A 25,310-nucleotide genomic window follows, 5' to 3' on the forward strand; every position below is an offset into this window, starting at 1 on the left:
ACAATGAAAATAGTGTGTGAAGCCTAACTGTGTATTGTGTTGCTGTTCCAGGCTACATCAGCAGTTTCTTGATGTTTGGAAAGTTCTGAGACCCACCCTGTTGGACCACTTGTAACCAGTGCCTAAGACTACAGGAACATATGTGTGGAAGAACCTTTCCTTGAAGGAAGTGTCCCTTGCTATACTGTGGAAACTCCGTCCAAGCCTTGCCAGGCAGGAGAGTAATTTGTACTTCCATTGGCGCTTGTTTGTAATCTCTGCTTCTTATGCACTCCAGCACCCCTATCAGTTCCTTGTTCTCCTTCACCAGCCCTGCAGTGAAGAGGCTGCTGGGCTGGAAACAAGGAGATGAAGAAGAAAAGTGGGCAGAAAAAGCTGTTGATTCCTTAGTGAAGAAGTTAAAGAAGAAAAAGGGTGCCATGGAAGAACTGGAAAGGGCTCTGAGCTGCCCGGGTCAGCCCAGTAAATGTGTCACTATCCCACGTTCCTTGGATGGGCGGCTGCAGGTGTCTCACCGCAAGGGGCTTCCCCACGTCATATATTGCAGAGTGTGGCGCTGGCCTGATTTACAATCTCACCATGAGTTGAAACCACTGGAATGTTGTGAATTCCCATTTGGCTCAAAACAAAAAGAAGTGTGCATTAACCCCTACCATTACCGGCGGGTGGAAACCCCAGGTAATTATGTCATCTGCCAGTGATTCACGTCTCTCTATTAACTCTTGCTCTAGCAGGTCTAGTCTTGGTGCATCCTACGAATTGTGCTCTGAAATGTGAAAAGGTAGGCTCCATCTAATGGAAGGATCTTGGGTCTTACCCTGCCCTGTGGCGTCATAGGTCTGGCAGCCAGGAGTAAGGAGGGAGTAAGGAGCCCGTTGCCCTGTGGGGTCTGCATCCCATCAGACCACCGAGGGTGCCCGGATCTTGTCCAGGGTGCTGAAAGCAGCTTCCTCTCCATGGATGTGGGTGCAGAATCCTTCCCTCGTGAACTGGTGTCCATTTGCATTAAGTCTAGGCACCAGCCCAGACTTACCACCCTGGCAAGATTTACGTCTCATTGTCTCAAAATCAGCAATCGACTCATTAACCCACAGGAAACACTAGCTCCCCTTTAAAGATAAGAGTTGCAGTAAGATCGCATATTTTGCAGTGGATATGAAACCAAGTCAGTTGATTCTTCCTAAAATGCCTGGTGGCCTGCCTTAAATGGAATTTACTTACCTAAAGGGAGATTTTATGTGAAATAAATCCCCCAAGTTGTCATAAAACTTTGAAATTTTCCCCAATGATCCTCTTTAGACTGGACTTGGCCAGCACTAAAACACTGAAGGGTCATTTAATTGGGCTTTATGTCAATGAAACAGCTGTTAAAAAATCATAGTGTTCAGTGTTGACTTCTATAGAGATGTTAGAAAGCAGGGCTGACAGAGATCTCAAGCAGTCGTCCTGTTTTCCTCTGCCCAGACCACCAAACCAAAACAAATGACGGGGTACATTCCTGACGGATCTTTTTCTAATGAGCTCTAAAAGTCCCATGTGATATAGGCTCTACAATCTCCCCAGGCAAGTGAATCCATTGCTTTGCTCTTCTTACAGTTCAAAATGATTTCTAATGTCTAACCTAGCTCTCCCTTGCTGCCAAAAATCACACTAATTTAATTTACTAATGGATACGGTTGGTAAGTATATTATTCTGTGATTACTCTTTGTCTGGCATGAACTTTACTATGAGGTGACATTAGGATCAGATAAGTGAAATGTGGGATGCTTCTTTTCACATAGGTGAAATAAGGGAAAGACATTTGTTAACATTTGTTAAACAACAGGGGCTGCTTCCTCCTCTGATAGTCCTTCCACTGCAGCAGAACTGTTGCTGTGAAGTTGTATCTGAACTGCTGTAAACATTGTCACAACTTTTAAATTTTACAGCTACACTGAGTGCTGCTTGCTGTCAGCAGTTCTCAGTGGAAAAAGCTGATTGCCTGCCTTGCTAAATAAACTCTTCAGTAATCTACAAGAAGATGCTCATAAAGTATCCCATTTTTTGTATCTTTCTGTTTGAAGGCTGCAGTCTTAAGTGTCTTTTCATTTCTTCTGGTGTAACTCCTGTGTAGTTAATGGAGTCTCCTCTGTAGTAGCTGACAGCACTGCACAGTGCTGTTTTCAACCCTAGTCTTGTCATCTGTTCCGTGTCAGCTAACAAACACTAGTACTGGAATAGTACAGCAGCTGCTAAATGGCTGCCAAACGTTTTATAATCTACATGCCAATATTATTTTCATTTTAATGTTCATCCTTCTGTGGACCACTTTGCCTCACTGCAGTCTTTCTTACTGAGTCAACTACTCTATGACTGGACCTGTTGTCTTTTATCCAGAATGAATGAGTTGTGTCAAAGATGGGAGGGCCTCACCCTTTCTTCAGTGGCCTGGCAGATCCCTAGACCTCTGTTACTAGAGAGCAGCTTTAGGCTCTGGTTGAAGATTCAGGGGTTTCATTGCTTCTGTTACGTCCCCAGGCTGCCCAGCCACCTTTTAGGTTATGCTGACCAATACTGCACAGACTATGCATAGCTTTTGTTGCTGCTGCCAGTGTCCCCAGCAGATTTCTTATCAGGTCTGCTGAGTATCAGGTGCCAGTTAGAAAAAAACAGCAAATATTTCCTCTATTTGTGCAACATCCCACTGCAGAGAGGGGTTAGGCTACCTAGTCTGAAGGAGATAGGTATGGTGGTTATGCTCTACTTCCCCCTTCATTGTTTTCTTCGAAGAGCTCGTCAGAAATCTGAATTGTTTGTTGTCAGAAAAAGCCTGAGTTTCAGAAAAATCTGGAAGCTGCCTAAACATGTACCCTGTTATTTTTATGTGATCATTCATGTGTAGATGTTGCAAATTTGAGGGTGCACCATTGCTCTAGACAGCAGGAGACGAAATTAATTTTTCACTTAGATTAACTGACTGCTTTCATCAAGCCCGAGTAGGACTAAGATGTGATAGCCTCCCAGGTGGAAGACCGCCCAATTATCTCACTGTTGATCATGTGTTTGGTGTTTGGAAATAGTTGTGGGCACAGGGAGTAGGTGGATCTCACCAGAGGGTAGATCTCCAAAGGTAAGTAAACTCTGCGGAGATGGACTGATGTGTGAGAAATCGCAGTGTGGATGTTGTACCTGGAACTAAACTGAGACAGGTAGTTTGCTTGTGAGCCTCTGAAGTCAGAGGCTCTGGGCACAGCCAGGTTTCCAGCAAGAACTGTTGAAGCTAAAGGGAAGAGGAGAAAACCCTGTGCATGAAAGGCAGTAGCAGGACTTGGGACATGACCGTATATGTCTTCAGTTAAACAAAGATCATCCACACTTGAGCATGCATAGAAGGAAAGGTCCACCTCTGGCTCTTGGTAGACAATAGCAGGTAGAAGAAAAGGACCCTCATTGAGTGAAGAAAGTGCAGATAATTTATGAGGGAAGGCAAGTCCAAATACACTCAGTTACTCAGTTTTGAGCCTCTGACCACACTTCCTTCAGAGTGGTTGAGCCCTGGAGAGTGGCATGTTACCAAAAGAACAAGGAGAACAAGGCCCTCAGGGGTACTCTTAGCCACAAACAAGAAAATTTCTGAATTCCTCACCACCGCTTTAGCCCTCTAGGCAGTCACAGAACAGTCAGTGGAAAGATTAAGTGAGGTGGCAAAAACTGTACAGTAGAGCAGAAATTAAGAGTATCCTGGTCAGAGCTGGGAAGAAGTTCAAGGCTTGAAAATTCTTCTAGCATGCTGACTCACTCAAGGCAAATCAAAGGCTTTCCCTGGCAAGCGTTATTCACACATTCGAATTCTCAGCTTTCATTTAGAGGAGTTATGTTGAGTTCTCAAAGGGCTGAAGAAAGCATGTGGTACCCACAGTGAGGTACCAGCCTCTCAGTGCTGTATGACATTGCTGTAGCACAGCTGTCCCTTGCTCAGCACCTCTGCTGGGTGCAAAGGGATCACCAGCTCCCCATTTTTTAAGGCTGCTGGTCTGAGCTGGCTGAGCAGCAGCAGACCTGGCATGCATTGTACCAGTTTCATGGAGCAGCAGAGGAAAACTCCAGAAGCAGCAACAGCTCACAACCTGGGGCTGCTCACAAGAGCATGGGATGGGAGCAATCCAGCTCACCAAAAACACATCTGCAGTGGTTGTACTGGTCTTGTCCCAATGTATAGCAGATGAACTTAGCAGTAAAAGAGTCTGTTTCTCTCCACTAGCTATGAAGAGATCCATGTGAATAAGATGTGAATACTTGTATTGCCTGTATGAGTCCTACCTGAAGAGTCTAGGAAATCCATAAAACTAAAAACAGCAGTAAAGAAGCAGAAACACCTTTCTCTAAGAAAGTGGTGGCAGAATTTTTACACCACAGATAGGGGCATATCAGATCCAGAAGGAAAGAAAGTAGTTTCCCAAGCAGAATCCTTGTCCTGGCCAAAAGCTAATTAGAAATGCATTGGGCCAGAGAAGGGTCTATGTCCAGTCTCTTAATAGGTATCCCAGTGCCTGTGTTTCCAGGCAGATAAGAAGACTTCTGCAGTGAACTCCCTGACATCAGTCCAATCTCTTGTATGGTTTTAGGGTTCAGTTCTTCATCTTGTGGGTGACTGACAAATTCCCAAATGGTATATGCTAGTGGGTAGGCAGATACATGGTTTAATCCTGCCCCAGCTGCAGCATAGTGCTACATCAAGCAAGAAGCTGTAAACCTGTCCTTGTTACCAGGCACTAGTAAGTGCCCCAGCTCCCTGAGCTGTTGATGTGCATTTCAAGGGGAGTGTTCCTGCAGCCTCTTCTCGTGCACATGTTTTGCATTATCTATATATTACTTGCTTTATAGCAATTATTCCATGTTTTCATTAAGCTGGATAAATGAGAGTTTGCTATAATTAAAAGGTGTTAGCTAACCTACCTAAAAAGGATTTGCCTTACCTAAGCAGAGTGTTTGGGCCCAAGCAGTATGTTAAAACATGTTCAAACCATATATTCCCAACAACGTTTAAGACCAAGGGTGCCCATTGCTCTTTGTTTCTATAAACTACTAAGAGTAGACTGAAAGATTACGTGCTGCTGGGTTTTAAACCAGAGGAGCTCTGCACACTAGGTCAATCAATACAAGCCTGCTGAATTGTCCCTGCTTTTGGAACAATTCATCCTTGTCGCAATAGCTCAAATTGCCTCCTTATCTCTTCTGGTGGCTTTTAGATCTGCAGGACAGCTTAAGGCTACATGAATTGCCTGCTGTAGGTGCTGTTCTCCCTCCAGGGACTATGGGAGACCCAATTAAAGCCTCAAGTTGAACTCTCTTATGTAGTCCTACTTAGCAAGCCCCTTTGTGTTCCACCCTAAGGACTTCATCTTTATAGGTAACTCACTAGTCAGGATTTTTGAAGTGTTTTGACTCCAATTCTGCTCTTGCTCTTCATGTCAGAATCCAGAGTAATTCAGATCCGCTTTGGATTTCTCAAGTTGCAGTGGTGTTAACAGCACTGACAGTATGAGATGTAAGTGAAGAGAGTTTGTGAAGGGAGGTGCTATCCTCTACTAGACCAATTTTTACATTGGTTAATTTGGATTTCAGTTTTCTGACCTGCATTTTTCATGTCTTAAATACCAACCATTGACATATGCCTTTTTATGCTAGATCTTTTCTAACTGTATTGCAAGAGCTAAATTGATATTGCTGCAATATTTTAATTGCCATTTATATTTCCTTTTAAGGATCCCACTGTCTGGCTGGTAGCATTTTCAAGTACCTGAGAACATTTTAAATCTGGTGTCTAGCTTCGGGTCTGTACTTCTTTTTGCCCATCTGTTACTCAGTGGTAGTAAAATATGTTGTGTATTGCAGAGTACTATTAGTTGTTTTTAAACATGGCTGTGAATTTGGCACATCCTGGTGATAACATTTAGCAAAGTCCTGACATGATCAGTCTTTGAAGAAGGAAAGAATAAATAATTTTTAGATGGAGAGATGTGCCACTTGCATTTCTGTAAGAGGACTGTGTACTCATGCCGTACCTTTGAATTTTTTGGTACTTTGCTCAAGTCAGGATTCCATGTTTTGTATATGGAACTGCTGTAACTGGCTGCAAATCTGCAGAAAAAAAAGTCCCAAGAATCAGCTTTTGATTCTTGATTTTGAACAAGTTTGTTGCCCTTCAATGACTTAACTATAGATAGCAATATTTTTAGCAGCATGGAATATGCCTCTTTTTAACTTACAAAGCGATATATTTTCAAGAATGCAGTTTTAACCATTTTATTTCTTGTTGTTATTTTTATTTTCAGTCCTGCCTCCTGTACTCGTTCCAAGACACAGTGAGTTTAACCCTCACCTCAGCCTCCTTGCCAAGTTTCGAAACACTTCTCTGCACAGTGAGCCACTGATGCCGCACAATGCCACCTATCCTGATTCTTTCCAGCATCCTCCATGCACCCCTTTTCCATCATCACCCAGCCACATGTTTTCCCAGTCACCTAACAGCATCAGCTATCCCAACTCACCAGAAAGCTCTTCTGGACCCGGAAGTCCCTATCAGCTCACAGGTAATAATGAGCTTTTAGACATTCTGACTGAGGCAGTCGAGGTTCTTACCAGAACCTGGAGTCAGGTGACAATTCTGTATGCTTCCCTTAGGCTATAGCTACAGATTGAACTGTTGGACAGAGTGGACTTGGAATGTGATTTCTTGTGACTGCTTCTTGTGTATTTGACTCCCAGTCCTTCTGAGAGATGCTCAAGGGACTAAGAATTGTAGTCATCCCACTCCTAGAAGTGCCTGAGTGAGATTTCATGATTACTGTAAGGAGGAAATTGAGGAGAGAAGCAGGTGTGCCAGGCCACCTTCTGTTTAAAGCTGTCCATCCAAGCTTCCAATACAATTCATGGAAAAGAGCACTTGCAAGACTCAAGTAAGGGACCTAAGATGGGCAGAGTAGGAATCTTTAGAAACTCCATCAAGAGAGAGGATAAAATCGGGAAATTGGTGTGCAGAAATATTTTTAAATGTGTGGTGATCCCACTGACTGTATAAATTAAAGTGTTTACCAGTCTGGCCCAACACTTGTGGAAGCCACTAGGCACATTCCTATGACTTTGAAACATGTTCCACAGTTCTGAAGTTGGGAGGGTTATGTCACTCAGATTGTTTGTGTTGTAAACTCCTTACTTAGTACTGCTCTAATTATGTGAAAATTTAACTATGCATTTGCTGTTAATGCAACACAGCTGAGAGATAGTTTTGATGTCAAAACATGTTTCAGATTCACTTCTACTCTTTAACTTTCAAATAGTTTCAGTGATCTCAGTTTTTTCCACAAAGATGAATTCAGATCAGAAACTTGTAGCTTAAAATTTTAGTATCTCAACTGCAAAGTGTTTAAATGCATGTCCTTAATGACATGCCTATTTTCACTTTAAGTGCAAGAAGTTTATTTTTACAAGGTATTTGTAGTATTTGAACTTCCTTTTAAGCTGGATACTTTCAATACAGTGTGATGTTTTTCCTTCTCTCTCCATTCGTTGAATATGTCTTCATTAATTTTTTCTCTAGATCTGTATTTCAGATAAAATCATATTTAGCAACACTGAAACATTTCATCGAGTAGTAAGACTTGTTTGTCTTGTCCTATATTTTTTTTTTCACCTCTGTGTAACCAAGCTGGATTCAGTGGAGCTGGTCCTGACAGGTAAATCAGGCCCATTCCAGCTATGTAATGACTCTGACTCGTGCATTTAACTGAACTTGGGACCTTGCAAAGCTACTTAAAAATAGAAGTGGCTCAACCTGAGCTTCAGTATATGACAGCACATGGCATGCTGATAAGCATAATTTGCCTGTGTAACAATCAGGGATGGAAGGGTATCTAAAGCAAACTGGAGTTACATCAAGAACCTTGAGCAGGATTGCTGTGACCAAATATAGATGTCAGCTATGCTCATTTCTGCATCTCATGCAATTCTCTACACTCTCTCTCTAATCAATGGAGGAAAACAGGGACTCCTACAACAGGATTCATTGCATTTTCTTGTATATGTTTAAAGTACCTGAGATACGCTGTCTCTGCGGGTGCCTATGTTTCTGTTGTGGGTATAAGGAGAGCTTAGGGTGACTAGCTTAGGCATAGACATCAAAAATAGCCATATAACCACATGACTGTGTGATTATATTCCTTTCTGTGACTTGTTTTCTCTTCCACTATTTCTTGGTTTTGTTTTACCATTCTAGCTTGTTGTATTTTATGTGGGAGGCTTATGTCATCTATATGTTAGAAATATCATGTGGTGTATGAAATTCCTAAATCCTGAACAGTGCTTAAGTAAAATTACATTCCTGTTCAGTACTTACTTGGAAGATTCAGTGGTTGTCTTATGAGACAGTTCACAGTCATCCACTTCCAGCTGAAGTTGCTCTGTTTTGAGGGCCAGCCAACAGACCCCAAACACAACAGGGAATTTCAAACTGGAACCAAATTAAACAGTGCTTAAAGAGATCCACAGTCCTGCAAGCTTGTATATGGCTATAATTAGCACATAAGCTCACAGAGTTTCTGTTCAAATGAACAAAGCTACATACTTTGAGTGCTTATGCAGTGAATGTTGACATTTTTTAATTTGAAAATTAAGACCTTTTTTCTTTGGCTGTTTGAAGCCTTCTGTCTTTCTTGAGAATCCCTGCTATAGAGTAACCTATTTTCTAGCTCATGTTGCTGGAAATGGAACAAATCAGGAGCTGGGCAGGTTGCGAGTTGATAGTTTTTCTCCTAATGTTTTCAACACATCCATTGCTCTTTGACGGGAGACTGAACAAACCAGGAGAGGACAGACTTCCCTTGTTGAACAGAGGTAAAAAAAATAAATCTGGAGGGAGATTTGCCAAGTCTGATTTTAGAGTGTAAATGCTTTCCATAGGCTTTTTTTTATAGACTGTGAAGAGAGCTTTCTCCCAGAGGATCATTTAAAGTTTGCTTCTGCTCTTAAATCATCTCCTTAAGTTTTAAATTCATGAGAGAAGTCTGGAACTGAAGGATCAAACTTCATTACTTTTGTAGGGTAACAGCTGGTGTTAAGAGAGAACTTGGCACGGGTCTAGGCCTGAGGTACTGTTGTGACTGTCCCTCTCTCAAGTGCTGCATGTCCAACATGACAGCCCTTCCTTCCCATCTTCTCTGAACACACAATGGTCTTAATCTAGAGACTGAAGGGAGGTCAGGTTCAGATTTGTGCTGTTTCCAGCCCTTCTCTAGCTAAACAATGCCAAAGAGGTATAATATTCACCAGGAAAAGCCAAGAAGGAATTTACCAACATACTGATTTAGGCTTAATTCTTTTCTTTTTTTCTCTTTCTTTCTTTCTTGCTTGCTTTCTTTCTTTGCTTTCTTGTTTTCTTTCTTTGCTTTCCCTCCCTCCCTCCCTCCCTCTCTCTCTCTCTCTCTCTCTCTCTCTGTCTCACTCTCTCTCTGTCTCTCTCCGTCCCTCTCCCTTCCCTTCCCTCCCTCCTTCCATTCCCTCCCTCCTTCCATTCCCTCCCTCCTTCCATTCCCTCCCTTCCCTTCCCTCTTTCTTTCTTCCAGTGGAAACTCCACCTCCACCCTACCACACAAGAGAACCTGCAGGAATGCACAATGGACGGTCAATGGATGCAATAGCTGAAAGTCAACTAGTGCTGTCTTTGCCCAATGGAGGTAAATCTGCCGATGGAGAACCTGAAAGTAAATAACCATTTGTACTATTTTTTACATAAAAATTGTTAAGAAAAAGAATTGTCATTTGAACAAAAGGGTTCAGTGATGTGTAATAATAGGTTTCAGGCAATTTTGCAGTAAGGCTCTGTGCTAGACCCACCCATTACCTAGCAGAATAGGTTGATGTAAGAAAACCATGTATTATGTGCAAAGTTACAGAGTTTAGACTCTGTATTTTGTATTTTTATTAGCATTTTTGTACTTTAACTACTTTATGTAGTCAACTACTTTACTACTATTACTTTACTTTTGTACTTTAACTACTTTATGTAGTTTATTTGTATCCATGTACTATTACATTTAAAAGTTGTTAATGAAAGCAAGCACTGTTATCTACATCGTAAAGATAAATATATCAAATCAAGCATGGTGGGGCAGTATAACACACAAAAGCATTATCAATATCAGAACTGTTGGGTTTTTTACCACCTTCAGCTCTGGGTTTCAAGTACTTTAAAGTCTTGTGGTAGGAACCTTTCTGCTGCCATCTTTGTATAAGTGTTACATTACTGGCTGGCTAAAAAAGAAAAGAACATGTTTTAGTTAAGTACAAAGAGATTTCTACAGAAGACCAACCTCTGTCCTCTTATGAGAATGCTTTAGTGGGAGAGGGCATGGATGGTCAGAGAAGAAGGGTCTGGGATCCTCCTTGCACCCCTCAAAGCAACTTGATGTCATCTTCATCATGGTCCCTGCTACCTTTGCACCAGTACTGGCAACTAATGCCTCCACTATTCAAAGCCAATTGCTGCAGAGTACCAAGGGCAAATGGGAGTTCCTCTGCTGGGTTTTACTTTGGCTTCCTGCTACTGCAAATGGAAAATCACCATTGTTCTTTTAGTCCATCATATTGTATTCTTAAAGAAATGTGGTTTATAGAATGAGGACTGAACACTGTGCACACACATGCACATTAGAAAACTACTACCAGTTCTTCTGAAAAAATGAGAAGGCTGTATGTAGCATGGAACTGGAGCAGAAGGAAGATGAGTGGGATAGTGCTAATTACACAGAATGACCAGATAATAATAAGTTATCAGACACCAGTACTTTTAAATAAATTGTCAAGCTACTTTAATCTCTTTATCATAGTTTACCACCCTGATCACTATCCTAGTGAATATTAGTTAGGAGTTTATTACAGGTTACGCACAGAGGCTCTGGGGGCAGGCAGGCTTACATGCCTGTGGTGAGCAGGCAGGATAAGGTTTCCTTCTGATTTCTGTAGGAAAAATGAGGCTCAGAGATTCTGTTACATTTTTCAGTCTGTCTCTGACTTAGAAAACCTGGGCATGGGTAGATCCAAAAGAAATGACCTTGCTGACATTTCTGCTTATGATCCCACATGGAAGCAGAAAGCCTGAAAGCATCTAAAAATTGAGAATGGGGGATGGGAGGTGGGGGTAGTGATTTATTACTTCTGAACTACAGAGTTTGGTGTTAGGCTGAAGGCTTGCCTTAGTTTTGACTTGCTTTGAGCCCATCTGTCATCCCTAGCTCCTACTGGTGTGTAGAGAAGATGTATCCCTTACTATTTTCAGTGCATAATTTGGGCCCCAGTTCAGCAAGGAATGTCAGTGTGTTAGAGTTAAGCTGGTGCATCAAACTTTTGCATGTTTGGGACTACAGTAAAAAAAGCTAAGAAGCAAGGGAAGCTGCTGTTGAGATAAAGCATACCATAAGTGACTGTTTAGATGAAGAGATGGGGGGCTGAGAATGGGAGGGAGGAAAGAAAACAGAGAGGGATTGTTTAAAAAATATTACTGAGACCTGAGCAGCTGACTAACTTTTATTTCCTACAGACTTTCGGCCTGTTTGTTATGAGGAACCCCAACACTGGTGCTCAGTTGCCTACTATGAACTCAACAACCGCGTAGGAGAGACTTTCCAGGCTTCCTCTCGAAGCATCCTTATAGATGGATTTACAGATCCCTCAAATAACAAAAACAGATTCTGCCTGGGTCTGCTGTCAAATGTAAACCGCAACTCTACTATAGAAAACACCAGGAGACACATAGGAAAAGGTAAGAGGAAATCCCTTCTCCTCAGGAATATTCAGAACTGAAAAGATCCACACATTGCATTAACAAACCTATCTGATTTGTCAAATGCACTTGTCTTAAAGTAAAAGCTCTGAGATTATTCTGAAATAAAAGAAAAGCAGCTGATTCTTTTCTGACTGGATAACAATCAGCAGAGTAACTCCTTACAAAAGCTATTTACTTGGCCAGCGAAGAGAAAAATGTTGTTTATAGTTATGTGTTCTGATTTAGCAGTATGTATTTTCATTTTATTTATTAGAGCTTCTGGCAACTGGGAATACTGCCATTGAAATGCCACTACAAGGATAATTGCTGGTGCCTGAGGGCTGATTCTCCTTCCACCAAATAACAAAGGGAAATGGATGAAACACTTAGTAGTTGAGTTACTTAGCTGAAGAACTCTACCAGAGTTGTCTTTGTAGCTCCACACACCCCCCCTGCCTCTCGCTGCCACCACCAGTCTGATTCCCTGCTTTGCCGACTTTTCACCAGTAAAACTAAGGCTCCTGTTCTCCCACCAGTGGTTCTCTTTGTATGCTCCACTTCTGGTGTACAGCGTGCAGAATCATATGCTGCCGGTGAAAGACCACACCTGGACATGCGTGACCACACACAATCTGTCCCAGCTCACTGGGGCTGTGTAGGGTTTGATATTCTCATAGAATTTACTGTTGTTTGTGATGGTGAGTCAGAAGCACTGTGCCAGCCACTTCTCCATGCAGATGAAGCTTTTCATGTTCTGGTATATCCAGTCTAGACTCATTATCTTGCCAACCCAGCCTCGCACCAGTAGCTACTTGGGAATGTATTTCCCACTGGGCTAATTAACTCTAATTGTTCCACTGCTATTATCTTGTCAACCTCACCTTATTTCCCAGGCCTACAGCAATATTTTAATTGGCTCTTGATAGTCTAGTGTTGAATGACTGAATACAAGGAAGCTCTGAGACAAATGTGATACAGTTTTTGCAAACAGCAGTGAACCTGAAGGCTGGTGCAGGAGATGTTGTGCTTTGCTCTTGCACTTTTCTCTGGGAGGGAAGGCACTTGTGTTGCAGATGCGCTGCGTGAAGCCAGTGTGATGCTACAAGTGTCTGTCATAGTGGTTCGTTGTGAGAGGTGCAAATGTGTTGTACATCTAGTTCTAACTTAGTAAATAAAGCAAAGCTTCCCTATCAGTGTAAGTTGTCAGAGGGATGTGGATGAAAGATGAGCCTGGCCCTAAAAGAATGACAAAAGATCCCAGCTGTCATTTGAGGATGTTACATCCTGTGACTTTCTGCACCAAAAGAGGAGGAGACAGAACAAAAATAAAATTAGGGAGATGCTAATGGTCTTCATCCATTTAAATCTGAAGATCTGTCTTCATTGCTTAAAAGTCCTTTAAAGTCCTACACTAAGAATCTGCCCAAGGGAAGGGAGCAGGTTGCCCAGAGAGGAGTTTAGTGTATCAGAGATCCGTGATTTTACTGTTCTCGCCTGTTTATGTAAATCTTAAAAAAACATGTACAAATGGAGTATAAGTGGCACCAGTACAGGCCTGCAGAAGAGCACAGAGCAGCTCCAAAATGTGTAGTTCAGAGGCATGGTGGACAGATGAAAGCTACTGAAATGGATACAATTGTCACATGTTAACAGGGGAGAAAAAAGAGTGAGTAAACAAGATTAGCTCAGTAGGATAAGGATATGTGATTGAATTGTCATCTAGTGTATCAGCATGAAACGGTTTCCTGGAAATACCACATCAAAGCTAAAAACAATCCAGAACACAATGCAACATCTACTAGCAATTGGACCTGTTTCAGCAGTTAGACTTCAAGGACAAAAACGGGACTTTTGATCAGTGTCAAGAAGATGTGGATGCTTGGAGACTGGTGAATTTCCAGCTTCTGCGTGGAGCAATGAAATCCCACTAAAACATATGGACCCTTAATTTGGTCTTCTACAAATATGTATCTAGCAGCTTGGTTTCCTTGAGGGTGCTTTCCTCTGATGAATGAATACTAGAAGAATAGAAATACATATTGATATTTCATTACTGCTGTATTTACTGCTTTTAAAAAGTCCACAAGGAGAAAGCAATTTGTAGCATCTGCTTTTGAGACTAACAGTGGTTTTGTTACTATAGCAGACAGATTAGGCGATGCCTTTGAAAGAATTAATTTTTTTCAGAAAATAGGTTGCTCAATATACTTCAAAAACCCAGCCTTAAAAATTTTTCACCTTAGTACCAGAAAGTGTGGTGACCCTAAATCAGTAGCCACACTTGAAGATTTGAAATGTGGTGAATTTTTATGTCCTTATTCTTCTCTCCTTACCCTCTGTTCTCACTCTATCTGATTATTTCAGAAAATTATACGGACTCCATCAAGGTCCTTCCTATTTTCAGTCCTTCCCTTTTATGCATTTCCAAGGTAAGGAAAGGAGAGTAGGTCAAGTAATAGCAGTCACAGTGTGCAGCACCCCACAGTGTCTGGCGTAGTCAGAGCAGACCTGAGGACTGGTGGAATGGAGCTGTCCCCTTGCTTGTGTTCCCAGTGCAGCACCAGTGTGTATTTTAAGCCACACCCCTGCCACTCGCATCTTATTTGAGATCTTGTGGGTGCATAGAAGTCAAGTGGTGGCTTGAAGACAGACTTAAAGGTTCCTGTCTGAGTCACCCTGGAAAACTGTGGGAGAACATAATCTTCCCAGATTCCTTTCCCACTCAACCTGCTTTTCCCTGAGCCTTTCCCACTTCTGTTTAGAGGCTGGTTTTGTCCTGAGGATGTGCTGCTACCTCTTATTGTTACGACCACAGAATGATGAACAGACTGGGAATATGTAACCAGTCTTTTTATGAAAGACACCAGGAATAAAAGTAATTTCAACTGCATTATTAAAGCATAGTTATCACTAGCTTTGGAGGCAGTCCACTGAGGCTCTGTGAAAATGTACATTTGTATGTAAGTGTTTGAATGCCATACCTGGGAATAGAGAGGAGGATTTTACTTTTATTTAGTGGTGGTTTTTATGAGAACAAAGAACTGAGTTCTTCCACCTCTCTTGACTATGGGAGGGGTTCATTTCCCCTAATCCAGCCATGGGAAAGGTGACTGCCTGGGCATTTTCACAGGATGATTTGGCCCCTTTCAGGGTGTGGCTTCATGCTCACGTTTAAGCAGGCTGGGTCCCCATTGCCGCGCTTGCACTGATGAGGATCTCACTGCAAATAAATTTGGTTTGGTTTGGTTTGGTTTTAAGTTTATTAGCTGGTTCCCGATCCTCAGCCATTGCTGCCAGCATGAAAGCTAGTGTAGGAAGAAACAGCAGGAGTAGGGAATGGGAGAGCCTTTTCAGCACCTACACAGACTTCCATGGGGTTAAACTGGCTGTAAGCCTGCACTCTGTAGCGGATGGAATGAATCATCTGGTCACAATGCCTCTCATCATCTATCAGCTAGGGAAGGTGTCTGCACAATTACCTTACTCAAGATCCCTAACTTTAAGGTTACTGAATTAGGCTAAGATAAATTCTCACACCAATTTAGGTATATTTTCATGCAAGCAGATATCCTGAGGGGATCAGAGTATTTGAATGGATAGAAGTGCTTCCACCTTCATTTCCCCAAGGCACAGTCAAAATTTGAAGGTTAGTGTTGGTAAGTCACTTGGGCACTGGAAAGTTCAGAATAAAATCAGTCCTTTTCTTGCTAAAGGTCACTTGGAACAGGATCTGACGAGTCAGTCACATCATGTAAATGCAAATACTCGGTTCTGATGTGACGGATAAAGCAAAATACAGAAAAGCTATTTTAAGTACACACTATGCTGTGTTTTAACTGTATGATGTAGGATACTGTAGTAAAATAACAGCATGCAGTGAAGTGGGTCTTGGTCAGCGTGCATGTTCTGAACAGAGAAAATACACTTCGATGTGTAATGTAATACTGATTTTTCAGTTCTTGGATAGTTTTGATTTATGCTGTGTATATGGTTGACATGTGTTTGATACTTACATATGTGTGTCTTGTCATAAAATACTGTGCTGTTGGGTAAAAGAAGTAAACCAAGTTTTACTGAGAAACGAAGAAAAATACCGCTTTCCAAAACTTTTCTCTTCTAGACCAATACCCCAAAATAGTGTTTATGATATTTTCCTCTTAATGTTAGTGGCCCCTTGTACAGTACATAGATATGCACACATTTTACTGTCTTCTAAAAGGTAATGTATAGGTACCAGGTATCTGGAATGATCTTGGGTTTGTATGCCAGGATAAAAGAAAAAATTATTGGTATAAAGTGTGTTGTGAACAATGGAGAAATGATACACATTACATTTTCTTTTTCAAGGTGTTCATCTTTACTACGTTGGTGGGGAAGTTTATGCCGAATGTGTCAGTGACAGCAGTATTTTTGTGCAAAGCCGCAACTGTAACTACCAGCATGGTTTCCACCCAGCCACTGTCTGCAAGATCCCCAGTGGCTGCAGCCTCAAGATCTTCAACAACCAGCTCTTCGCCCAGCTGCTTGCCCAGTCAGTCAATCATGGTTTTGAAGTGGTGTATGAGCTGACCAAGATGTGTACTATTCGAATGAGCTTTGTTAAAGTAAGGATTGTTTGTTTTCTCTTGGATTTCTGAAAAGGCAAATCCCGTTACTTTCTAGCTCCCATCAAATCCTTTCTGAAGCAATTCAGATTGCCTCTTTTCCAGTATTGCCTTAAACTTCTAGGTGCTTACAATCATTAGTTTTGAGGTCAACCTGGAAATTTCTTAGATTCCAAAATTTGGGTATTCCATAGGCTCTCTGTGGAAAATAGGCAGAGAATGCATGGTGGAGTTCCCCCACTGATTACACAAAAAGCTCAACTTGGAAGGGCTTAGCAAAATATGAATGTCTTAGGCAGTTGTGATCTCTCATATTGTTACAGGTTTGCAATAGAGCTTGATAGAGCCATAGATCTGAAAAGAATGTCCTTATGTCTCTAGGCTAATTTACAGTCTCACCAGTACCATAGACTGATATATATGGTCTCAGTCAAGAAACACTGGATCTTTCTTCATCTCTCACTTAGCTTGCAGGGAGTTGTTGTTTGCCATCTGCCTGATTCCTGGCTAAAGATTGTCATAATTTCTGATGACGTTCCCTCTGGCCAGCCACAGGATCAGAAGGGCTTCTTGCAAGCAGAATAGAAAAAGAATATCTGACCTTCTCTCTGTTACTTGGAAGAGACAGGAAGCCACCAAAGCCATTATTGTTTCAACGTCTTTCATATCTGAACTTCACAGTCTGACTGCTCTGTGTGATATTTGTGGGAGTTTGTCAAATTTTCTGAATGGCCTTCTTACCAGAATGAGATCTCTTGACTCCTTTTAGCGCTTAGAATTTACTTAGGTGCCTATTGTAGCATCTAAAACCCAAAGAATGGTGGGTATTTAAAGATTGTTTGCAGATATGCTAGACTGACTTGCTGTAGTGCTGCTGGGGAGAGCTGGCAGCAATGTTCAGCCTGCAAACTAGAGGAGCTGCACCATTAGAAGCCAGTTGGTTCTGCTAGGTACCATAAAAAATGGCTTGTGTATGTGCCTTCGTCTTGCAGATTTGTTTCTATACAAATGACTGAATCAAGATGATTGAATTCTAAGATACTGAAAAATTGCTTGAGGCTTGAGCGCAGTTACCTTATGTTCTACAGAGCAAATGAGTTGAGTCCTACACATCTTTCTGACTTTTTCAAGCCATCCTTGGGGACCCATCTCCTTAAGTCTCTGAGAGCATTAAGAGTGCCCTGTAACTTCTCCCAGGAGTCCAAGCCAAAATCTCCATGCCCATCACCATGCTGCTGCTTTGTTCTTGTGAAGGAGCTGACATCTTGTTCACATACAGACTTCAGGGGGGAAAAGGAAAGCAAGAAACTCAACAAACATTTTCTTTAATTAATGGAAGACGTGAATGGGCATGTTGTTTGTAAAGGCAGTGTAGCCAGTTACACAATATTTTCATTATCTCAGCAACTTGGGGACAGTCTCTTTGATGTGTTATCTGCCTCCATGCTCAGCCTGGCAGCAGAAATGGTGATGTTGATGCACTCTATATTGCTGCTGCCATATTATCACCTTGCTTTGTTGAAACAATAGCAGCTACTATAGTGCCTCAGGCACCAGAAGACCAGTGCAAGGAGTTCTTTTGAAACCTTTCCCATGACCTTTGGAAAATTGCTATGCAAATCTCATCTAGGTTCCTTGTTCCTGGCCTACTAATACCTTTTCCTGTACTCAGTCTTCTCAAAATATTTCTCTCCCAAGGTGTGAGCCACTGTGTGTTCAGTCTGAGGTCAGGAGTGCCGTTGGATGTTGGGTATGTAGTTGCAGATAGGGGCACGTTGTCTGTCAGAGAGCCGCCAAGAGAGCCCCCAGGTGCCGGGTGATGCTGTGGCTTCTCCCCTGATTCGTGTCCAGATGCTGCTGGTCACCTACAACCCACAGGACGAGCACAGCTAAAGGGCTGGAGACCCTGTCTCCTACCCCACCAATGCTTGAGCTACCAGCTGGGAGACAGCGATGGGGAGGGACCAAGACATGAGAAACTTGCCAGGACTGTGTTGTCTTCTGGAGGCAGGACATGGGACAGAGGGAGGTAAATGTCTTGTCCCCTCTTATGTCCTTTGTGTGCCCACATTGCAGCTAGGAGCTCAGTTGTGGATGTACCATCAGTGAGAGCAGTTTCCATCCATTGAGCACTTCTGATAACCAAAGCAGGATGGTGTTGGCCCCTCTCCACAGCTGAGGCAGCTGAAGCACAAAGGGTAGAGATGGAGAGTTTCTCTAAGCTAAGGTCTGAACCCAGCACAACCCCTGACACATTTCCCCAAGTCTTGGGGCTAAGGGGAAGACCCAGCAGACTCGACTGTGTTCCATGGCATGAGGTAACTCAGTACTCTGGGACATGGCTGGAGCCTGGACTGGAGAGAGCTGTTGCCCACAGGAGGTAGGAAGGGCTGGCAGGAGCAGCAGGACCCTGTGAGAGTACTAGTATGCTCTTCCTACCGTCTGTGCAAAACACCGTCACAGCTTTGCAAGTTGTGCTCATCTTATTCCCTCATTAAGAGAGTCCGAGTTCATTTTGACCCTGGGGATAAAGGAGGCTACCTGTGACCCTAGAGTGATATACAAGGGGCCACAGGGGCCTTGTCCTCCTACTGTTTCCCCTGGCAGGGCTCCAGCCAGAGACAGCATCACTGGGAGTGTTTGGGAGTTGCCAGCAGAGGGAGATGGCCAGCCGCCTGCATGCGCTGCCAGACTCCCCCAGATCTGGCAGGTTGTACTTTCAGCCTGCAATTGCCATTCCTCTGGCTTTTCCATTCTGCCAGTCAGCAGAGGTGCGTCGGCTCCTCTAATGCCCTTCTGGCTGTGTATCTTCATTGCAGCTGAGTACTTGCAACTTCATCATCTCAGGAGTGTGACGGCAACTGGCATTTTATGCAAACATTTACAGAACATCAGTCTGAGGTCCTGTGAGCACAGGCCCTTTCTAGCTTGATAAATGCTCTACAGTTCAGAAAAATGCTGCCTGTTTAGAAGTACTCTGGGCTTTTTATTTTACTCTTTTGCTTTCTTTCCCCTTTTCATCATTTAGTAGCAATGAATTTTATCCAGACCACTTATTATGGCATCCTGTTTCGGTGTTGATCTTAATTTTGCAGCTGAACATCTAAAGAAGTGGGCTCTAGCACCTTCACTTGTTGGAGTTGTTCAGCAGTCTGCAATTTAAGTGCCTTTGGCAGGCATCATTCTTAATATACCTCCACATCCTTTTTCCATGACAAGAATACCAACCTGCCTGACTAGCATAATGATAGGTAAGACTCAGTGTCTGATCAACATCCCACAGACGAAGATCCTCATCCTGTAGTGGGACCATGTTTTACACATTGCCCTGTGGAAATCCCAGTTCAGTTCTGCCAGTGAGACAACCGGTGAGCTGCAAGACTTTGGGCTGTGACTCGGAGGCCTCGTGTTGCTGGGAAATGAGGCTGCCTGCTTAGGGTGCAGACACTGAGCCTGCTTGAATCATAGAATCATAGAATATACTGAGTTGGAAGGAACCCATGAGGATCATCGAGTCCAACTCCTGGCCCTTCACAGGAGAATTATACTATGTGCCTGAAAGCGTTGTCCAAACACTTCTTGAAGTCGGACAGGCTTGGTGCTGTGACCACTTCCCTGGGGTGCCTGTTCTACTGCTCAACCACCCTCTGGGGGAAAAACCTTTTCCTGATATGTAACCTAAACCTGTCCCTTGAGGCATGGGGGCTCCAGGCTCTTTTCTCCCTGCTAGCACCACATCCCCATCTTCTGTCAGATGCTCTGTATCCCTTGTCACACCAAAAGAGCTGGAGAAATTACTGCAGGACTTCCCACAGCAGACAGCTGGGAACTCCTGTGGGAAAAGAGGACATGTTCAAGGATAGAAAACTTATGGAAAATATCTATACATAGGCTATGGTACATAGGAACTGCTGAAAGTTTCCAGAGGTTTAGATAAATACCTAGAACTTCTAGGGTCTCAGACTCATAGAATGCATCCCTACCAATACATGAAGCAGTGCCCAGGATCATACCCAGTTCCTGTTAAAATGTTATGAAAGAGCCTGGCCTGCTTTTTATCTGTGCCAGACAGCAGTCTGCCAGACTTTCCTGGGCATGTCTCCGGGGTGCAAACAGCAGGGACCATTCCCCATGGGCTGTTTGCAGGCAGCAAGCTTGGAAGCAGGCCTTTCCATGCCAGTTGTTTTCAGCACTTGGAAGTGTGAAGAGATTTTTAATTTAATACCATAGAGTAACCACATAGGTAACTGTGATAACAATGACCTTAAAAAGTAGCAAAGTTTCTAGAGAAAATTATCCCTAGGACAAAGCATTAAATCTTGGGAACTTGGGTGGTGTACTACCTGTAGTTGTGTTAGACTGTCAGCACTGGAGTTGTGATTTAATGTTTTGATTTTCTTAAAAAAACTGCTCACTTTTTGGTCCTTTTGTAGGGCTGGGGAGCAGAGTATCATCGCCAAGATGTTACAAGCACGCCCTGCTGGATTGAGATCCACCTGCATGGACCGTTGCAATGGCTGGATAAGGTGCTGACACAGATGGGCTCACCTCACAACCCCATCTCCTCAGTCTCTTAAGAATCATCTCTAGAATTTCTTTAGGATGGATGCTATTGCAGGCAGTGGCTTATAGAATTCCCAGTGAACAGAAGCTTGTATATGTAGATGTAAATATATCTATACATAGTCTACTCTCTTTTTTTTTTTTCCATGCTGCATTTTGTGGTTTCTAGTTACTCTGATGCCAGTAAAACAAGTTTAGAAATTCAGGTATAGCATATCTGTTCTCTAGTGCAAAATAAGCCAAATTCCTGCAAAAGTGTCAAACATTTCCTATGAGCATCTTCATTCCCCAGCCAAGCCAGTAAATGGTGCGAATTCTCAGCACTTTCATGTGGGTTCGGAAACCTGGCTGTAGCTGTTCCTAGTAGGTGAAATTCACCCCTCTGCAGGCAACCAAAGTCAGATCTCTATGCCATTTATATCCATTTTACATCCTAATTTCAGGTCTAAAAGAGGACCTTAGATGGTGCACAGGACTTATGCATAGAGATGACTTTTATCTAGTGAACTGAAGGACTAAATTGCAATTCCAGTCTGACTCCCTACTGCAAAGCATGATGGGACAACAAATCCTGTGAGGAGCTCAGGCACCTGCATCTCCCCTAGGATTTGGCAAGGGGGAGAGAGCCCTCAGGATATACTCAGCACTGGAGCCTTATCAGAGCATTCTAGACACCTCCAAGTAATCTGTTACTGTTGACACAGTAGGGTACGGTATTGCTGCACTGAAAAGCAACAAGCTCCTAAGAAAAAAATAATAATTGAAATATAGGCCTATGACTTAAAAAACTAATTAACTTCCAGTGCTTTTTTTGCAAAGTACATACATACTTGCATATGTATCCGGCATGTAAACTGAATCCTATCCATGATACAGTATTGATGTAGTTTGTTTTAAAGTTAGGACTGTCTGTAGGTAGAATACTGTGCTGATATCAAGGGTACACCTCAAAGGGGCTTGAACTGTGATTCAGAAAAGGGAAATGAAGTGTGCATTGAAGAAGCAAATAATTACTTTATCATTCTTCTTGGGATAGTCTCCATACTGGGAGCAGGAAGCCCCATGCCCACAGGATGCAATGAGAAGGAGATGGGAGTCAGCCACATCCATCCCCTGTACTGGGCCAGTCCTTGGGATCTGACTGCATCACTCGGGTCTGACAGAGAGAGGGCTTCCCTGCCAGTCACTCCATACATCCCCACAAATGGTTTCTTGTCTTAGATACAGGTTCCATCATTTGCTGTGCTTTTGCCTTGACTGCAGGTGATGGTGAGGCAGTGTAAGCCGTGAACAAGCAAAGAGTGAATCGATGTGCAGAACCTTGTCTGTGTTCCTTCTGTAAGAAGGGAAACCTACTGCCCATACCCTCATCCACAGAGCCAGCCTTACAAAATACTGTTCACTTTTTAACCTTTTCTGAGGAGACAGGTGAAACTCTTAATACATTTTGATTGTCTCCATCATTTTGCTGAAAGAATCAAGTATTATTTCTTTAAAGGCATAACAGTTCATTGAAAATTGTTTTGCTTTAAGGATAACTTCTCCAATCTCATTCCTCCATGGAATGCACTAGAAGTATCATGAGGAAAAAAAAATGTTTTACAGAATGTTTCTTTTCTTCTCACACAATATCTGGTGCTACACATTTTGCTGCATAATTCGAAGAGGATGTCTGAAATCTTCAGCTATATCACATATGCAAAGGAAATAACATTCACTGGAAAGACAGTAAGTAAAGTAACAGTGTTATTTCATTTCAGTGCATCTTCAGCTGCCTGTGGAATTTGCAGGACACAGAAGGATAAATTATTGTTAAGTTTGAGCAGTAATAGCAAGCTGTATATGAAATTTGTACATGCGAAGAAACCTGTTCTATCACCATTTGATGTCAGGGGTGTCACTGTGAGATAGGAAAAGCTTTACAGTCTCTTGCAGCAATGAAATACAATAATAATATTACACAGAAATTCCAGGTGTGCCATTTACTGTTTAGCAGACTTAGAGACATCAGTTTGGAAAAATGCGTTTTCCTCAGCTCCCTCTGTCATCAGTGACCCTGTACCAAGGTACTGGTAACATGTTTTTTATCATGTTTATTGCACCTCTTCTCCAGTAGCACCTTTGCTCTAGGATGAGCACCTTTTCATGTAGCTCATTTCTTTGCTTTCTTAGCAGCTAAGGACAGAGAAAATCACCTCTCCTGTCTAGGATCTAGCTCTGTCCTTTATCCTAGGTTCCCCCTTGTCTTTTAGGCTGAAACCTCCTTCCCTTCTAATATAGAGAGAAGCTTTTATAGAGAGAAGACATTCCCAGCATTGTCATCTTCCTCACAGAGAGCAAAAAGATGTTCTGAGGTGTATCTGCTCTTGCGCAGCTCCAGAACCCAGTTTCTGCCAATGCTAAAAAATAGGCCAGTGAAGAGAAGCAGGTCCTTTTGGGACATCATTCATTTCATCATAAGACAGGCATTTCAAGTAGGTGAAAATGTACTTTAGGCATGCTTATGTTTTCCCACTGAGTATAAGGGGCACTTGTGTCTCTAGCACAAATGTGGACTGCTACACTGGACATTCCAAAAGTAGAGGAGGTGGACCCTAAGGAAGATGTGGTAGCTTTCCCAGCGTAATAACGATGCTTGCTCAGTTAAGTGTCTGTGTTGTTTGAATAAAAGTTGGTAAAATCAGAGCAGTTCTTTCTTTCCTGTATATGTCTACTTTTATAGTAATCCTTATATGAATGGAATTTGGCTTCCATGCAGTCCATACATGCATCTCATTTAAGGCAGTCACCTTAATACTACCTTACTAATAAGTAAAGAGGAATCTCTGAAGCATGATTCTTCTGACCTATTTAAAACATCTGTATTAGAATGAAATGAATTTCAGCAAATATAACTATTTGTCAGAAATTGGATCAAAGCACCTGATTCTGGGCAATTGAAGCCAATGGCCATCACAGAGTTGTTAGCCTTTAGGAAGGCTGGTATCACTGTGTCAACTATTTCTTCCTGTTTTGGTGGCCTCTGGGGACTTATTCCACCATGCGGGATGCTGTGCAAACACAGAGAAGCTGACAGCTCCTTCCCAAGTGAAGGGGAGAGCTCACAGAGAAGTGATAATAGGAATGAGGAAAACAAGTAAATAGGAAGATAATCCCTGCCCATATGCAGAGATAAAAAGTAAGGTTATTAAACCATTTATTACCCTTTCTTTTTGAACAAAGTTTCTTTTACAGGCTTCTCTAGTATATGTGAATTGAACTTGGTTAAAAATTCAGGTTTCTCTTAATTTACAGCAATGTAACTTTGTATCTCTAATGTCTCCCCATTTTGGAAGGTTTGAAAGGGGAAGGGTTTGAAACCAGGCTCTCCAGAGATGAGCCTAAGGGTAGAAAGCCAGGGTTAGGAGTGATATCAGCAGCCCAGGTGATGAAGTGCATGTACACCAATGCACACAGTATGGGTAACAAGCAAGAGGACCTGGAAGCCATCATGCAGCAGGAAAGCTATGACGTAGTCGCCATCACAGAAACGTGGTGGGATGACTTGCATGACTGGAGTACTCCCAGGGGTGGCTACAGGCTCTTCATAAGTGATAGGTGAGGTGGAGGGGTGGCTCTATATGTTAGAGAGTCTCTTGACACTCTAGAACTTAAAGTCAGTAACAATAAGGTTGAGTGCCTGTGGATCAGAATCAGGGGGAAGGCCAACAAGGCTGACATCCCGGTGGGAGTCTGTTTGTTATAGACCCCCCAATCAGGATGATGAGGGTGATGAATTATTCTACAAGCAGCTGGCAGATGTCTCAAAATTGCCAGCCCTTGTTCTTGTGGGTGACTTCAACCTGCTGGATGTCTGCTGGGAACTCAACACAGTGGGGAAGAGGCAGTCTAGGAGATTCCTAGAGTGTATAGAGGATAATTTCCTGCTTCAGCTGATAAATGAGCCTACCAGGGATGGGGCCCCTCTAGACATGCTGTTCACAAACAGAGAGGGGCTGGTGGGAGATGTGGTGGTCGGAGGCCGTCTGGGGCACAATGACCATGGAATAATAAGAGTTTTCAGTACTCAGGGATACAAAGAGGGCCATCAATAAAATTTCTACCCTGGAATTCCAGAGGGCAGATTTTGGCCTACTCAGAAGACTGGTTCAGAGGGTACCTTGGGAAACAGCCCTTGAAAACAAGGGGGTCCAGGAGAAATGGACATGCTTCTAGAAGGAAGTCTGGAATGCACAGGAGCAGGCTGTCCCAGTGTGCCGAAAGGCGAGCTGGTGGGAAAGACGACCAGCCTTGCTGAACAGGGAGATTATGAAGGAAATAAGGGGAAAAAAGAGAGCTTACTGAC

The 25,310-nt window shown here is 42.7% G+C and overlaps 1 protein-coding gene across 3 annotated transcripts in view; it reads left to right on the forward strand.

Annotated features, from left to right (window-relative positions):
• Positions 1-24,282, forward strand: part of SMAD9 (SMAD family member 9) — a 37,536-nt gene extending 13,254 nt beyond the window's left edge. For 2 of the 3 annotated variants that reach the window (XM_027650658.1, XM_027650666.1), the window contains exons 2-7: positions 52-678; positions 6,316-6,573; positions 9,601-9,738; positions 11,574-11,795; positions 16,146-16,402; positions 20,836-24,282. In XM_027650658.1, the coding sequence (XP_027506459.1) occupies positions 267-678; positions 6,316-6,573; positions 9,601-9,738; positions 11,574-11,795; positions 16,146-16,402; positions 20,836-20,979 (1,431 nt within the window). In that variant the 5' untranslated portion in view covers positions 52-266 and the 3' untranslated portion in view covers positions 20,980-24,282. The remainder of the gene's footprint in view (positions 1-51; positions 679-6,315; positions 6,574-9,600; positions 9,739-11,573; positions 11,796-16,145; positions 16,403-20,835) is intronic. The other variant, XM_027650671.1, reaches the window with a different exon arrangement.
• The last annotated feature ends 1,028 nt before the right edge of the window (positions 24,283-25,310 follow it).

Source organism: Corapipo altera, unplaced genomic scaffold, assembly GCF_003945725.1.
Source record: "Corapipo altera isolate COAL_440 unplaced genomic scaffold, ASM394572v1 0, whole genome shotgun sequence".
Classification (NCBI taxonomy): domain Eukaryota; kingdom Metazoa; phylum Chordata; class Aves; order Passeriformes; family Pipridae; genus Corapipo; species Corapipo altera.